At 43.6% G+C, this 17,076-nt stretch overlaps 1 protein-coding gene and 1 non-coding gene across 2 annotated transcripts; both read right to left on the bottom strand.

The window, feature by feature from the left end:
- Positions 1 to 3,469: 3,469 nt before the first annotated feature.
- On the bottom strand, positions 3,470 to 15,677 carry RPL39 (ribosomal protein L39). Its single transcript, XM_030210081.1, has 3 exons — positions 15,584 to 15,677; positions 15,003 to 15,106; positions 3,470 to 3,694 (listed from the first exon to the last, which is right to left on the bottom strand). The coding sequence occupies exons 1-3, from the start codon at positions 15,584 to 15,586 to the stop codon at positions 3,646 to 3,648; spliced, it is 156 nt and encodes a 51-aa protein (XP_030065941.1). The 5' UTR covers positions 15,587 to 15,677; the 3' UTR covers positions 3,470 to 3,645.
- LOC115475228 lies at positions 11,745 to 11,873 on the bottom strand. Its single transcript, XR_003943000.1, has one exon. It is a non-coding gene; the product is annotated as a small nucleolar RNA SNORA69 (small nucleolar RNA).
- Positions 15,678 to 17,076: the final 1,399 nt, after the last annotated feature.

Genomic DNA, 17,076 nt, shown 5'->3' with positions numbered 1-17,076 from the left:
CATGGTGAAGGCGGGACTGGGGCGTGGTTATTGACTGAGGAGAGATGGGCACGCTCGGCCAATAATCGAAAAAATAAAGGCGTTTTTAGCTAGAATTTAGGACACTTTTTCTGGACCCTGTTTTTTCACGAACAGGTCCCAAAAAAGTGCCCTAAATGACCAGATGACCACCGGAGGGAATCGGGGATGACCTCCCCTGACTCCCCCAGTGGTCACTACCCCTCTCCTACCAAAAAAACCAGAACTTTAAACACTTTTTTTTCCAGCCTCTATGCCAGCTTCAAATATCATCCCTAGCTCCATGACAGCAGTATGCAGGTCCCCCGAGCAAATTTAGTTTAGTTGGTGCTGCCCGGACCCATGCAGAGAGCAAAAATCGGAAGAAGAAAAAAAAAAACATGCAAGTGCAGTTGGGGACATCCAAATTAAAAAAATAGTAGAAGGGAGATTCGAACCAGCCACCTTCTGATTCCCAGGCCAGTGCTCTAAGCACTGCACCACATGAATCAGTTGTTTAGATGTCCTTCCCTTTCCAAGTCCCTCCAAGTTTCTGTCAGCCAATCACAGCTCCTTTAGCTGACATCATGTCAGCTAAACAGCTATGATTGGCTGACAGAAACTTGGAGGGACTTAATGGAAAGGGAAGGACATCTAAACAACTGATTCATGTGGTGCAGTGCTTAGAGCTACTGGCCTCGGAATCAGAAGGTGGCTGGTTCAAATCTCCCTTTTACTATTTTTTAATTTGGACGTCCCCAACTGCACTTGCATGTTTTTTTTTTTCTTCCGATTTTTGCTTTCTGCATGGGTCTGGGCAGCACCAACTAAACTAAATTTGCTCGGGGGACCTGCATACTGCTGTCATGGAGCTTGGGATGATATTTGAAGCTGGCAGAGGCATCTCAGGGGGACCAGTACACTACCAATGTTGGCCCCTCCCACGACCAAATGCCTTGGATTTGTTCGTTTTTGAGCTGGGGCGCTTTGGTTTCGATTATCGCTGAAAAACGAAAACGCCTAGCTCAAAAAACGCCCAAATCTTATGCATTTGCCCAGCACAAACCGTATTTTCAAACCTAAAGATAAACGTCCATCTTTTTCGAAAATACGATTCGGCCCGCCCCTTCACAGACCCGTTCTCGGAGACGGACGTTTTTACAAATGGGCATTTGCGTTCGATTATGCCCCTCTGTGTGTTCCATCCCACCTTCTTCTTCAGAGGTTTTCTGCCTTTCATCTCAGTTGGCCTTTGATTGTTCCTGCTAGCTAGATATTGTGTCCTTCGGCACTATTAGACCGTGTCAATGAGTTACATTGGTCAGATAATTTGTTCATGCTTTACTTGGGGGCCTCAGAACCTCATGGGGGTTCCATAGCTATGCTAGCTCATTGGGTCAAGGTGGCTAGCGCATCTGCATTTTTCTAGTGGGTAAAGCACTTCCATCCAGATTCTGGGCATCTTCTAACAGAGCTGTAGCAACTTTCTGGGTGGGATCAGTCTGACTTTCATGGAGGAAGTAAGTAGGGCGGAGATGTGGCCTTCTTTGCATACTTGCTCCATGGGTAGAATCAGTCTGACTTCCATGGAGGAAATAGGAGATATGGCCTTCCTTGCATACTTGCTCCAGATACTTCCTTTCAGGTATCTCTACTCGGTCGGTGCTGTTCGCAGGAGTTTCAGATTCCCATCCTACTTAAGGACTGCTTTTGCTACATCCCACAAGTCTCTGGATTCATCTGCTGATGACCCTAAGGAACAAAAAATGTCTTACCTGATAATTTTTTTTCCTTTAGTGGCAACAGATGAATCCAGTCCCACCCTGCTTTATTTGCAGTGGTTCCTATCGGTTTGTTCTCTTTCTTGGATCACATTTTTACTTTTTAGATGGACTGTTGTAATCTGTTTGCATCTTTGCAGTTTTTGTTTTATCATGTTTCCCTGTGAGGAAGGAGAAGTGTGAGTTGGATACAACCTACAAGTCTCTGGAGTCATCTGCTGCGACTAAAGGAAAGAAAATTATCAGGCAAGACAATTTTTGATCTGTCACAGTGAGAGACTTGCAAACCTATAGATGTTAAGTCTATGTTTCTTTATAGACTTTCTGATTTGTGGATCTTGGTAAGACAGTTTTCTGAGTCTAGCCACAGTAGTGTAAACTTTTTTTCCCATTTGTAGACAGAGGATGGACGAAACCTCAAATGTTTAGAAATCATCCTGTACCCATCTAGACAAATGTATAACAAACGCTATTTCATAGGTTCTCTGAAATGTATTTTGTTCATTGATTAAATAAGCTTCCACTAAGTTTTATAGTGAAGCTCAAACTCTAAACCTTTTTGACCTCAATATAGGCCAGGATGCTCAAACTCAGCTGTGTAGATTTACTCTGCAAGGTGCTTTATTTGTTACCCATTATTTCAGTACCTGGTTTTAACTAGCCAATTAGTTCACAGTTAAGGCAGGTGTGCACACTGCCACACACTTAATGGGCCAATGCTCAGAACTCCCACACTATAGGGAATAGCGCTGACCCATACCTGAGGAACAGCACCAAAACATAGCTGCCCGATTTTCAACTCTAATGGTATGCAAAAGGTATACGAGAGTTGAAGTAAGGGGGAACAAAATGCCATGTGCAGACGAGTTTTGTGGTAAGCACAGCTCTTGTGCGCAGGCCCAGTCAAACCAGGAAGTGAAGCACACACTGGCGCCGTTCTTCTCTGCCTTGAGAGGCTTATATTTAAGTGTACAAAATAGGCGCCAATGTGTGTTTTCATTTTCGGGTTTCTTTGGTCTCGCACACCATTTGTTTTTCACTCCCAGCACAGGCTTCCTTCTGCTTCTGAAATAAAATTAGAAACAAAACAAAACAAAAAAACAAAACGAACTTTCAGATTTTAAGACGGGAAAAATTAAATATTAGAAATCCTCTCTTCAAAACACCCTAACACCAGTTCTGAGCTGGCTTTAAGTTTTCAGCAGTAAGGGCAGAGTTTGTGTGTTGTTCGCTGAGTATGGGGAGGGAATAGTAAGTGACCTCATTTACATCTGTCAGACTACATTTAAATAGTTTGTGCTAATCTTTGGCGCACACATTGTTTCCTGCGCTGCAGCCCTCTGAACATTCTGCACATATTAACGCTGGCACTAGTCCAGTACTAACTGGCTCTAGAGCTGGTGTTGTGTTCTAAGCATCGGCTCATTAGTAACAAGACTACCAGCAACACAAAGCAAAGAACTTAGATCTTTAACTATTGAGTTTATTCAGCAATACCTTGTCATGTCTATCTTTGAGTGTATTTTTAGAACCAAATTGTTCTTTTAAACTAGAGGTTGTTGGTGGGTTTCTATAATGCCATTTATGTAACTTATTCTGCTTTTAGATGATCGGATAACTGGCTTACCATTTGTCTTTCTGTGGAATTTATACAACAATAGAAATTCATTACAAATAAAGACTACCAGGTGTAGAATATAAAGAACAGTTTAGTAGGATTCGATTCCAAGTTCACCAACATATACATGACACTTTAAATTGTCTTTTTAACCTATAACAGAACAGTAACAATGGGCAAAGGCTGGATTCTGTAGTCTGACAAGTGTAGATCATATGGTTTAAAGGACAACATGCCATGCTGAATATTTTACAAGCCAAGTTTGGTCCTTCTCCAGTGCCTCCTCTTGGAGTTGTACCTAAAAGAAAAGAAAACTTGTTTTATTATGAGCCATGAATCACATTGCAAAGTATAAAAAGTGAAACACCTGTACAATCTGTCCAACAAAAAATATTCCATTAACACAAGAGTAAGGTAGAGTTCAGCATCTTTTCTGCTGGTATCATTATAGAGCAGTGGTTCTCGACCAGTGTATCGTGGGACCAGCCTGCAGTAAACAGCAGCTGTTGAAAGGAGAGAACAGTCAGCAGGAAACAACCCGGAGGAGATCCAGCCCAAAAGAAGTGCAGCCTCAATCCTCACGGCAGCAGTTGGGAAGAAAAAGCACAAACAGCAGGAAACAGCCCGACAGAGGAGATACAGCTGCACTAACTCTTAACACTGCACTCTTTCCTGAGCTGCACAAAACAGCAAACCACGATACATGGTTTTAATTTCTGGCAGTAGTGATGGGGGGGTCACAAACCTGTTAGATGAGGGAGAGGGGACAGAGCTGCTGGACCATAGAGATGGAGGAAGGGGTGATGTTGAATTATAGGGGCGAAGAGGAAGGAAGCAAAGACAAGAAAATGCTGGACCAAAGGGTGGAGGTCGGGACGTGAGGGAATGGAAGACAAGCAGAAATTGCAGAAAGGACAAATGGTCAGCATACACTGGAAAGAGAGCAGTAGATATAAAAGCTGAAGAGAGAAACTGGGACCAACATGCTTGGAAAAATAAACTGACCAGACAGCAAAGGTAGAAAAAAGTGCTTAAAAATAGACCACATTTGATGTAACTCTACATTTGAGAAAAAAAGTGTGCCCTTTGTCTGCTCCTGCATACTTCAAATCAGGACAGTTCTGGCTCATAATAGCTTGACAGGTAACCTGTACAAAATGTCTACCCCATCTCTAAAGTACTTTTTTTTCCATATTCCTGTTGAGTTTCCCTCTTTCCAGCTTAATAGGACTCTCTCTTGTCTTTGAGCTTTTCATTCTATGGAAAAATGACACCTTCCCGTGAGCACATAAGAGAGGATATTGGGCTTGAAGGTCTCACTTAACACACCTCATTATGTTCTTATTTAAGCTTGATAAATACTGAAGGTTTGAACCATGCCATACTTACTCTTGTGCTAATGGAATATTTTTTGTTGGTTCTGGTTCTCAATCTTTCTTCCATTGTGACACCTGACAGATGTTTACATCCATGACACACTGAACACTACCGTTCATGGCTGAATAAATAATCATATAATCATATATATATATATATATTGCTGAAAATGATGCAAAGAAAGGTGGAGACTGCTGAGTGGGGAAGAGCAGATTTGCAACATTTCTAGCTGAGGATGGTGGCAGCACCGAGAATTGTGGGTAGCGGTGGAAGCAGAAAGGGCCACTTACCCTTTCCCTGCTCTCCCCAGCCCACAGGCACACATGGTTATGACAGCAACCATGCTTATCACATTTTTGGTGATACACTGGTTGAGAACCACTGCTCTACATTATGCACAATGTTAGCAACACTCCTTTGAACCATTACTATTTGTTGATGTCTCCATGCACACATGGTCTCTTCCCTCTATCAGGGTTCTCTCTTTATGTACTTATGTATATATGTTAGTTATATCCCAACTGCTCTATCACATCTGACTGGCTACCTTGAAATCAAAGATTGCCAACCCCGGGTCTTTTACCACCTTTTATTTATTGGTTTGGGGGGGGGGGGGGGGGAGGTTCAGTTCTTCCCCTCCAAAGGTGACATTATCATATTTGATAATTTCCACAAGTCCTGCTTGACCAGTGCAAACTAACAGTTTGTGCCCCTTTCTGACCAGCAGATAGAGGTAGAGATACTGAAATATTCCAGTGACATCACCAATTCAAGTGCAGACGGATCCAAGGTACCACATGCCATCAACAACCCCACTGAACACCACTGCAGCAAATATAACTATATACTGCCCACAGAGAGGATACATACTAAAGTCAAAACGATCTACGAACTAACCGACTTCCGCAAACTATTGAAGACTCATCTCTTTGAGAAAATTTATTGCGAGGATCAAAACACATGAAGTCCATACACACTAATAGAAATGCATCAATACACTCTCTTCTGAGTTCTCTTCCCCCGTATTTTCACCCCACTTAAAACTCTACCCACAGATAAAATTGTTATACCCTAATGTTCTCTTGCTATTGTTTTATCGCCCTATCAATTCCCCATTGTTACATTCCATTGTTCTATTCCCAAATGATATTTTGACTTTGACTTCCTATAAACTCTTCACAATGTAACCCATAATCGTACTGCAACAAATTGTATTTCCATCATTCACAATGTTTTGTAAGCTACACTAAGCCAGCAAATAGGTGGAAAAATGTGGGATACAAATGCAATAAATAAACCCCATCCTCCATAATCTTTCAAGTGAGTCATGGACTGGTCTAACAAGACAAATTAGAAAGTTAACATCTCCCTTATTGTCTCTGCTAGACCAGTCCAAACCAACAGGGTGTACAAAAGCAATCCCTCACTGGGTGGAGGAAAGGCCCCTGAATCAATGCCCTCAAGGAAGAACATCCCTTTTGTAATGCTTCGCAAATGTCTTCAGGCACTACTGCCCACGCCTCTGATCAGGCAGTGTAGCATAGGCTCCGAGGGCCACAAGGACTAAATTCCCTCGCACTATTATGTAAGCCGCCTCTGTAGCAGCTTTGATCCACTGCACAATCGATGATTAAATTGTTTTAATTCTGCTTCAGGGTCTGTGCAGACAGAGGAATTAGCTGCTTCCAAATAACAAAGCAAAACCCTGCAAACACCCAGTTTATGGAATTTCCATGAAGAAGTAGACAGACAAAAAGGATGAACCACCTTCAGCAAGGAGGGAATTGTCTTTTGTAAGACCAAAGTCCTCTGAAAGAGACAAGTATGGATCTCTACAAAACAGATACTCTCTGGGCAGAGGTGTCTTAGCAGTAAGATATTTGACAGACATGCTTCCAAGTGGTTTGAATGGAGGGCCAACAAGAATGTTCAATACCAGATTAAAGTCCCATTGCAGCAGCACTAGGTGAACTGGGGTCTAAGTTGTTTGACCTAATGCAAAGCAGGAAGCACGTGCTTGAGCAGCTAAGGAAACGCACAGAACCTTGGACCTTTAGGAAGTTGAGGGCCAAGTCTTGCTCTAGACCATGCCATGATTTCAGGTTCCAGGACTTCAAGACCCCGAATATGCCAGGGTGAGAGCTGCTGCTTCACACCCCAATGTTCAAATATCCTCCAAAAAAAGAAAGTGAGGTGGATCATTTACACGATCTCAGCACAGTAGAAATGACTGTGGTAGACCACCACCCGGCTTCTTAACTGCCACTTTTGAAGGGGCATGCTGTAAACCACAAGAGATCCTCTATAATCACTGGGCCCTGACCCCCTGGAAGCAGAAGAGATGTCCCGTGGTATCACGGACATTGCGGCCAACCTGGGGAAACTAGGACGACCAGAAATATGTGAGAGGCAACTCTTAAGACCTCAGCTAATTAAAATAAACTTAAAAGTCACATTGCTTTTATAATAGCTGATGTCATATCTCCAAAGGGAGGCTAATTCCTAAAGAGCTTATCATCCCAAATTTACAGACTTAAATTTCTGCTAAACCTTTTTATCAAAAGCACTATTTGACATTTTTATGATTTGGACTGAGGGAGAAGAAACTTTTTAAAAACACAATGGTTTCCGTCAGCAATGGCTATACACAAAAAACCTACAGACAGATTAAAGTTACCGCCACAACTCCAGCTTCCACATACAAAAAAAGGCCATTATACCCAACCAAGCCACAAGATACTATCGTAGCTCTGACGCATGAGACAAAACACCTCAAAATCCTGACATTCAAACAAGAAGGCTACAACACCAAAATAATCTCCAAGAATATTGCCTCATAGTACAAGGAAAAGAAAGCCACGGACAGAATTCCCCTTGTAGTGACATACAAGCCAGAGGTAGAAAAACTGAGAAGATTCATGAAAGATCTACAGCAGCCACTATTCCTGGAGGTCCAGGAGGATGAACTACTAAAAGAGATATTCCCAGTCCCACCAGTGCTGGCCTTCCGACAGCCAGCCAATTAGTGAAAAGCAAGCTCCCAATACAAGCGCAAAAAGAAGAGAATGGCACATGTTCCTGCAATATACCAAGCTGCAACCACTGTGACAATACATCTCACAGGATTCCACACACACACAAAAAAACAAAAAACAAAACAGAAAACAACAACAACCCACATTCAGCATAAGGGGATCCTTCACATGCTCATCTTCAAATGTGGTATACATCACTGAATGTAAAAAGTATGAAAAAAGGTGCTATAAAACAAGCCAGATGCTAAAAATCTGGACCTGACAGAGGCTGATGATCTCGCCGCCACTTCTTTAAAATGGCTGCCGAGAGTTCAAGTGGCAGCCTCGCGAGACTGCCACTTGAAGTCTCTGCAGCCATCTTAAACGAGCGGTGGCAAAAGTATCAGTGGCAGCGGGCAGGAAAGCATAGGGACCTTTCCTGCCCCGAAGGAAGCCACTAGACTACCAGGGTGATGCAAGGTATGTGTGGGAAGGACATCCAGGGCTGGAGGAGAGGTGGAGGGAGGGAGGGAGGGAGGGAACTGAAGGCAGGGTAGTCTCTGTTTCCTCTTCCGTTCCATGGGAACCCCACAGGACCCGGGTCCATCCCTGCGGGATCCCCGTGGACCTTGGTCCACCCCCACGGTGTCCTCAGTCCCGTGCAGCTCTTTAGTCCCAATATAATTAAGAGAAGTAGATAGATGATGTGACCAAAGCACCGTGGCAACCAAGCTCACTGAATAGCTTCGTCAACCGCACCTGCTGAAGTGCCTGACAAAATCAACCCGGGTCTGGATGATCTACCAGACCCTGGAACAGGAGACAGAGACCTTCCAGAAATCTGAGAGGAGAGCAAACAAGGTGGCACAGGAGATTAGCGTACCAAAGTTTATGGGTCCAATCCGGTGCCACCAAGATCACTTGGCCCCTGTGCGCCTCGATCTTCTGAAGGCAGCACCCTATTAGAGGCCACAGAGGAAATGTGTAGAGAAGCCCTGCTTGCCAAGGCTGCAGAAGTGCATCCACTCCCTGTGCTTTGAGCTGTTTTCAGCAACTGAAGTACAGCAGCACCTTCGCATTGAAAGCAGAGGTGAAGAGATCCATGACCTGAAGCCCCCAGTGATCTACGATTCCTTCAAACGCCACCGAGAGCCCACTCCTGGGATCCAGACTGTTGTGACTGAGAAAATCTACCTGAACATTTGTGGGACACCGAAAAAGCAACCAAATGTAATTCTGCCCAGCTCATGAGCTGTGCTGTTTCCTGATCCAACTGGCGACACCTCTTCCCCCGATGCCGATCGACATAGGAACTGCACCGCATGATCTGTGACCTGTATACTCTCCTGATACAACTTCGCTCTGGTCAGTCGTCCAGGTAAGGATGAACTAGAATTCCCTCTTTCCTGAGAGCCGCTGCCACTACTACCATAACTTTTGTAAACATGCGCGGGGCTGTAGACAGGCCAAAGGGCAGTGCCCGAAACTGGCAACTCTTGCCCAACACCACAAAGTGCAGAAAACGATGCATGGGCCGAATTGGAATGTGCAGATAGGCCTCTGTTAGATCTACCGCAGTCAAAAACTCTCCGGGCTGAACTGCCACTACGACCGAGCAAAAAGAGTCTCTATACGAAAACTGGATACTCGGAGCCCGACTGACCGCTTTGAGATCCAGAATTGGTCTGAAAGAACCCTCCTTCTTTGGGATGACAAAATAAATGGAATACCGACCCTGTCTGAGCTTCAGAGGGAACTGAACAAATAGCCTGAAGATCGAGAAGCCTTTTTAGAGTATCCCTGACCATGCTTGCCTCGAGGCAAGAATGACAGGAGACTCCAGGAAGGCATCTGGAAGACGACGTGCAAATTTTAAGGCGTACCCATCTCGAATAGCCTCTAGTACCCAAAGATTGGAAGTAATCTGGGCCCACCTTGCAGGATGAGCGATAGATTAGAAAGAGGTTCCTGTGTCTCGGCCTCCCCTTCGAGGTCCTCTAAAGGACCGATTTCTCTAAAAGAACCAGGATCACTGCACCGGAGCCACTCTAGCTGGTCTACAGCGGCAAAAACCGCAACCCCGACTCAAAAACAGACCGCGCCCCAGGCACCTTAGTATCTCCCAAACTGCAGACCAACTTGTTCAACTCTTCAGAGAACACCGAATTAAGAGAAGTAGATAGATGCTGTGACCAAAGCACCGTGGCAACCAAGCTCTGAATAGCTTCGTCAACCGCACCTGCTGAAGTGCCAAGCTGACAAAATCAACCCGGGTCTGGATGATCTAGAAGCCGCATCTGCTGACCATCCTCTTAGCCAAAAAGTCGTACAGCTACACCTAAGGCCACAGACGTAGCCGAGGCTCTCAGTAAATCATATAAAGCATCTGCCAAAAAGGCTGATCCCACCTCAATCTTCGCCACTTCGGCATCTATCATGGTCAGATCACCCAAAGTTCTATCCAGGACCTTCTCAGACCAGCGAAAGCAAGCTCTAGCTACCAAAAAGCCGCAAATAGCTGCCTACACTGCTAAAGCAGAGACATCAAAACTACTCTTTAACAAAACCTCCATACAACAATCCTGAACATCCTTAAGCGCAGTGCCACCATCCACGGGAACAGTATTCCGCTTAGTAAACGCAGAGACCACATGTCTACAACCGGAGGCTTAAGAAGAGATTTGTCGGAATCAGGGACCGGATAGAGACAAACCATAGACTTAGGGAGTGTAAAGGCAGAATCAGGCACATCCCACTGCGCCTGAATGATGTCCCAGATATCCTGGTGCATAGGAAAGGTCATGCCTGGCCTTCGAATGCACTTCACTGGGAGATCCACCTTACGTCAGTCTACTGCAGGGGGCTCTCCTTCAAAACGTAAAGTAGTGGACACCAAAGAGATTAGCTCTTGTAAATCTTGTGAAAAATTCTAACCACCGAAGGGTCCTACCCCAGGAAGAGAGACTCATCACCCAAATCTATTTGACCAGAGTTTTCAGTAACCTTTCACTTAAAAAGTCTTGTTCCTCAAGAGAGGGCATCTCCTGGTCTGGATCAGAACCTAAGTCTTCCTCCAGTTCCCAGGACTCCCTAGGTCGCTTAGCAGAGACCAGCTGACCCTCCTCAGACCTTCCCAAAACAGCTGAAGGAGGGCCCGATTTGTGTAAAAGGAAAGCTTTGTACATCTGCAGGACAAATTCAGTAGGAAAACTCCCGACCCTACTAGTAAAAATGGGTACACTCCCTGCAGCCTGCTCTGCCGAAGAACCGACAGAGAGGGAGGCCGATCTGCTGACACACATGGAGAAGGCAAGATAGCAACATTTTCCGCCAAAATCGGAGTAGCGGGTTATCCTTGCCAACGCCCGCATCCTTACCACTCAAGGCCGTCGCCGCCGAGAACGAAAGAGCAGGACCTGCCTCCAGCAATATTTCTAATGCGGTGCAAAATTTACAGCATCCGCTCACTCCCAGACCCCGCTGCTGACACTGCACAGTGGCAGAGTTTCTCTGCCATCACGGCGAGAAGCACTGGTGCGGCTTTTTTTTTCCTTTTTAAAAGCAAGAACTCCTGACGTTGGAGCCAGCAAAACTAGAAAACCCGAGGCCAGCCGCCACAAAGAGAGAAAAGGGAGCTGCCTTGTTCGCTTGCACCTCTGCTAATAAGCTGCTTTTTGTTTTTGTTTAAAGTGGCTGCCTCTCCCTGCCTTAACCAGCTGTTCCCCAGAAGAGACCAAGGCATTATTCTGGATTGTTACAAATACCACACAAGAAATTGTAGCTGCTACTCAAGGACTATGCTGCAGCTTCTCTGATCTTCAATGAGCTGGTCTGCTAGAAGTTTCTATACAGGGCATGAACCCGTCTATGTTGACTTTAAGGAAAAACAGCTCTTAGGCTTGGAAAGTTTAAATTCTTTAGTAGTTTCTTGCTTAAAACAACTTTTTCCTATAACCTACTTGTACATACCACGAATCAATGATTCCACCAACACAAAGTGAAACCAGAATGTAGTACAAGCTTTACTCTTAGCAGGGTAATGGCAGTACTCCCACAAGATGAAGCACTGTAATTGCAACCTGCTTTCCAAATAGATCGAGAGGCTAAACAGGAACAGACCAGAATTCCACTTAAAAAGAAAAACAGATCATCCCAGCATTATCAGGGTACTGTTACATCTGTTTACCCAGCAATTATGGCATTTAGAGGACATAGGAGAAGTTAACAGAGACACATTATCGCAGTTATCGGCAGATAAATGCAGTTTACATACAAAATTCACATTGTAGAAAAGAATGCCAAGTTAAAACAAGAAAGGATTATTCATATAAAGCACTTGTCACATTGCAAGCTGGGTAACGGGCACCGGACCAGACTATTTTATTATTATTTATTGCATTTGTATCCCACATTCCCCCACCTATTTGCAGGCTCAATGTGGCAAGTGCTTTATATGAATAATTAGTAGTGTGTAGCGATCAAGAAAGGGAAGAAGGGAGGGAGTGAATAGGATAGCTGTATAAGGTAAGCTTTCATAGTTTGAGAGGGTTGGTGAGGTGAGTTAGTGAGATTAGTGAGACTATGTGACTCAAAAAGGTAATCGCCCCCCCCCAAAAAAAAAAAAAAAAAAAAAAAAAACATTTTAAACTTCCTGTGGGACCGCTCAGCACGAATGAATCCCAAGAGATGCTTTATTTTCTGGCCCCAAAGTTGTTACTATATGTAGAGTTCTAAAGCACTATTTTTATATCCTCCCCTGCCCAAGACTAGCAGGAGTAGAGTGATGAACAGACAAGCCTCAATTACAAAGATTTTTCTACAGGCATAAAATGGCAATAATTCATTAATCACTCCTATTGTATACAGTCTGTAGAAGAGCACAAACACCTGAACTGTGATAAAGAATTTTATATAAATGAAATAACCTCAATAGCCCACGGAACCTACAATTAGGACTCCACTGAATTGGCTAACATCATGGGCTCTCACTACTTTCCGAAAAAACCCACAGATAAAAAAACTCCCTAAGGGAGAAAAAGGTTCTGTGAACAGAAAACGGAAAGCGGAGTATTATCAATTATTGAAAGACAGTCCAAATCAATGTGCCCCACTACAGAGAGTACTAAATGGATATAGAAAACTTGTAAATTCGCTTCATAGACCTCTTAATAAAATGAACCGGAAAGATACATAGAGCACAAATACAGTGTCTACTATTCAACAAAAATCAGCCATGACATTCGAAAAATACAATCACTTAGCTTGAAGCGATAATTTTTGCCTCAGAAGTTAGAACATCCAAATTTCCAAACTTCAGCAGTGAAAAGATTTCAGAATGGCTGGTACGTTGCTTCCCGTCAAATGTTTGCACCGGTCATGAAGTTAAATCAAATCCAATTTTTTACAAAGTGGGTAGTAATGGGTAGTCCTCCACACTCGCAATGTCTTGCAAACTTTCCCGACAGCAAGGGACCCCACTGTTTCGCAACCTTCTTCAGGAGAAATATCAAAAAACAAAAAAATGTTTTTTCTTTTCAATCCATCGCGAACAATGACTCAGAAAATGGCGGAAAATGGCGGACATTCAAATAGGACGCCAACTCAAAAGCTCCGCCCATTGCACGCCATTCAGTCCAGAAAAATTCATATGCCTCTGGCTAAACATTGTTTAGATAAGAATCATGAGTTTAGAGAATTGCGATGTTTAGTTATAGAACAGCTTACAAATAACAACAGAAGAGGTGATGTTTCGCATATTCTCCACCAAAAAGAACAAAAGTGGATTTACCATCTACAAACCACTCATCCGAATGGATTAAATGGACCTATGGAATGGGAAGCATTTTTTTTAAATCTTCCCGGTTTTAAATGTCTTCAGTTTATCAAGTATTCATCAAACCTTAGTAATTTTTGCATTTTTGACATTATTTCTTTAAGTTTTGATGTAGTTGTGGCGCGTCATTTTTAAACTGAGTAGTTCTAGCAACACAATTGGACACATCAGTCTGTGATGCAACACCCAATGGGCGGAGCTTTTGAGTTGGCGTCCTATTTGAATGTCCACCATTTTCTGAGTCATTGTTCGCGATGGATTGAAAAGAAAAAACATTTTTTTGTTTTTTGATATTTCTCCTGAAGAAGGTTGCGAAACAGTGGGGTCCCTTGCTGTCGGGAAAGTTTGCAAGACATTGCGAGTGTGGAGGACTACCCATTACTACCCACTTTGTAAAAAATTGGATTTGATTTAACTTCATGACCGGTGCAAACATTTGACGGGAAGCAACGTACCAGCCATTCTGAAATCTTTTCACTGCTGAAGTTTGGAAATTTGGATGTTCTAACTTCTGAGGCAAAAATTATCGCTTCAAGCTAAGTGATTGTATTTTTCGAATGTCATGGCTGATTTTTGTTGAATAGTAGACACTGTATTTGTGCTCTATTTTTGTATCTTTCCGGTTCATTTTATTAAGAGGTCTATGAAGCGAATTTACAAGTTTTCTATATCCATTTAGTACTCTCTGTAGTGGGGCACATTGATTTGGACTGTCTTTCAATAATTGATAATACTCCGCTTTCCGTTTTCTGTTCACAGAACCTTTTTCTCCCTTAGGGAGTTTTTTTGTTATCTGTGGGTTTTTTCGGAAAGTAGTGAGCGCCCATGATGTTAGCCAATTCAGTGGAGTCCTAATTGTAGGTTCCCTGGGCTATTGAGGCTATTTCATTTATATAAAATTCTTTATCACAGTTCAGGTGTTTGTGCTCTTCTATAGACTGTATACAATAGGAGTGATTTTCGTGTTTTTGAGATATTTTATTGCACTCCGGGCAATTTGAGATTTTTTAATATTAATAAAATCTGACTTTGTTTTCACAATCAGCTTAATAAATAAAATAAAGTTAGCCCAGATTCACAAAACAGGGGTATCCCAAACACTAAAGGCCAGATGTAGAAATGGGTTTTTCGTAGTGTGACTTCGAGGAAAATACCCAGTATAAGCCCCGATGGCTCTTTATTCAGTACTCTATGCAGAGACCTTATCTACTCGATTCGGGATGTCTTACAACAAGAAACACAAAATCAAGAAGCAAACGATGCACAAGAAACAGTCACCATTAAGGTGGACCTCAGCAATAAATCTACAGTAAAAAAAAAAAAAAAAGGAATTCGTGTAATAACACAGTGAAACAGCAGCAGCAGCAAACATTTTATCATACCTGATTTTGTTGCCAGTTTTCATACGGATCCACTGCGGGATTGGCCTGTTCTGTTTCTGCTTCTTAGCCAGAAACCGCTTGATTTTGAAGGTTTTGTGGGACGACTGGAAGAAAAAAAGAGAGAGAGAGCTATAACAGGACACAGCACTACATCAAAGCAGCATTTGAAAGCTCCAGGTCATAGGCCCACAACCTGATATAGGAAAGTGGTAAATTTCCTACCTCTGCACATAGCACAAAAAAAAACGGGGTGAACGTAGTCTGCAGGCTAAAAGGTGCTGCGGGAGACCTGGGCTGGTTCTGGCTGCCACAAAAGCGGCTCTCGAACCAGCATTAGGGCGAGAATCATTAATGCCACCGTCCAGCACAAGCAGAACAGAGCCGCCACCGCCGCACCTTCACCCCATACAGTTCCGAGCTGCCGGTAAAGCTAGGCCCGGGCTGTGCGGACAGAGCCCTCCTCTCCCCCCACCTCCTCACTATCCACGTGAGTGCCTGCGGGGGAAAAAGGAGTGCGGTATACGGAGCTTTACAGCAGGACCCGGGTTACCAGGGCACAGGATGGACACGGATTTACTCACCATAGCAAATTACGTCCTCCCGCACACCACAATGGCGGAGATAGAAGAGAAAGAACTACGTCACAAAAGGTGAAAGGTTAAAGGGACCATAGAGTTTTCCACCGTGAATTTGCACCAGCAAGGAGAACGCCACCTCGAGGCTCCTTCATGTATTTACCCACTATATTCAGAAAGGCAGCAGTTATTAAGGAAGAAATACTGTGATGATACAGTAAAGCAAGGCACAAAATATGTATTCGGTTCCAGGCTCAGCCACTGAGCTCTCTGTTTTTATGATGAGGGTTATGAAAGTTTGGTACCTGAACAAAAGAAAGGCATATTTTCTTGTCCTCCAAAGGAGTGCCAATTAAAAAGCGTAAGGAAAAATTCCCAAATTTTCAGTACAAATAGTTTACAAACTGTTAAAAGCATCGTTCCCCACTATCAACAAAAATGGCTTAGGTAGTCAAACATACTACTGTTTGACTACCTAAGCCATTAGTCAAACAGTAGTATGACCATTGAGATATGGAGACAGATCAATGGCCCAGAGAGAATAATATTGGTCACAGCCCCAGGCTCGAGTTTCTGTGCAGCAGTTCAAGGATAGAGGGTGTAGTAAGCGTTAAAAAAAACTTCAGAAGTTGGTGGCTAATTACATATTTGCATTAAATTTGCTTATTAGTGTAAATGTGCATATTCATTAAGGCCCCTGTTTACTAAGCCACGAAGCAATGCTGACAAAATCCATTCAAAGTGGCATTAGTGTGCGGCTTAGTAAACAGGAGGGTAAATTTTTCTGACATTCCATATGTGCTCAGAAAGAAAAGGGAGAAGTAAAAAAAGGAAGGACACTGGATTAGGAAATGGAGGGAAGGAAAGAGGATCCACTGTTGCATTGCCTCCCATCATCCCGTACCCTCATTAAAACCCCCTCTCATCCTCTCTATGATTATTCCCAGCCCCACCTGGGTTTGGCAATAAGGAGAGCAATGATAATGCATCTCAGTATGCCTCTTCTGCCAAGGGCTGGAGCTTCTGAACTGCACACAGAGGCAGCAGAGGAAAACAACCTGAATCCCTACAGCAAAACAGAAGGGGGGAAGAGAGTCACAGACCCTTGCTGCTGCCCCAGCTCTAAATGGCCCTTGGTCACCCAGCATGAGTTTACATAGTAACATAGTAGATGATGGAAGAAAAGGACCTGCACAGTCCATCCAGTCTGCCCAACAAGATAAACTTGTATGTGCTACTTTTTGTGTATACCTTACCTTGATTTGTATCTGCCATTTTCAGGGCACAGACCGTGGAAGTCTTGCCCAGCACTAGCCCCGTCTCCCAACCACCAGCCCCTCCTCCCCCCAGGCTCTTTACATAAAACAAGGAATTTCATGGCAAGGGCTGAAATATGCAGACCTTCCTGCAGCAGCACAATTTGTGAAACCAGAGCCACTGGATATAGCACAAAGGAACAAAACATTGAGCAGAGCATTTGAATATTGACCCCAAAAACC

Source organism: Microcaecilia unicolor, chromosome 7, assembly GCF_901765095.1.
Source record: "Microcaecilia unicolor chromosome 7, aMicUni1.1, whole genome shotgun sequence".
Classification (NCBI taxonomy): domain Eukaryota; kingdom Metazoa; phylum Chordata; class Amphibia; order Gymnophiona; family Siphonopidae; genus Microcaecilia; species Microcaecilia unicolor.
This window is presented reverse-complemented; position numbering and strand designations above follow the sequence as displayed.

Excerpts from the sequence above, each read along its gene's own strand:
- RPL39 (XM_030210081.1), bottom strand. Across the intron at positions 3,695-15,002 it reads AAAACTGGCAACAAAATCAG|GTACAACTCCAAGAGGAGGC; the intron begins GTATGATAAAAT and ends CTTTTCTTTTAG.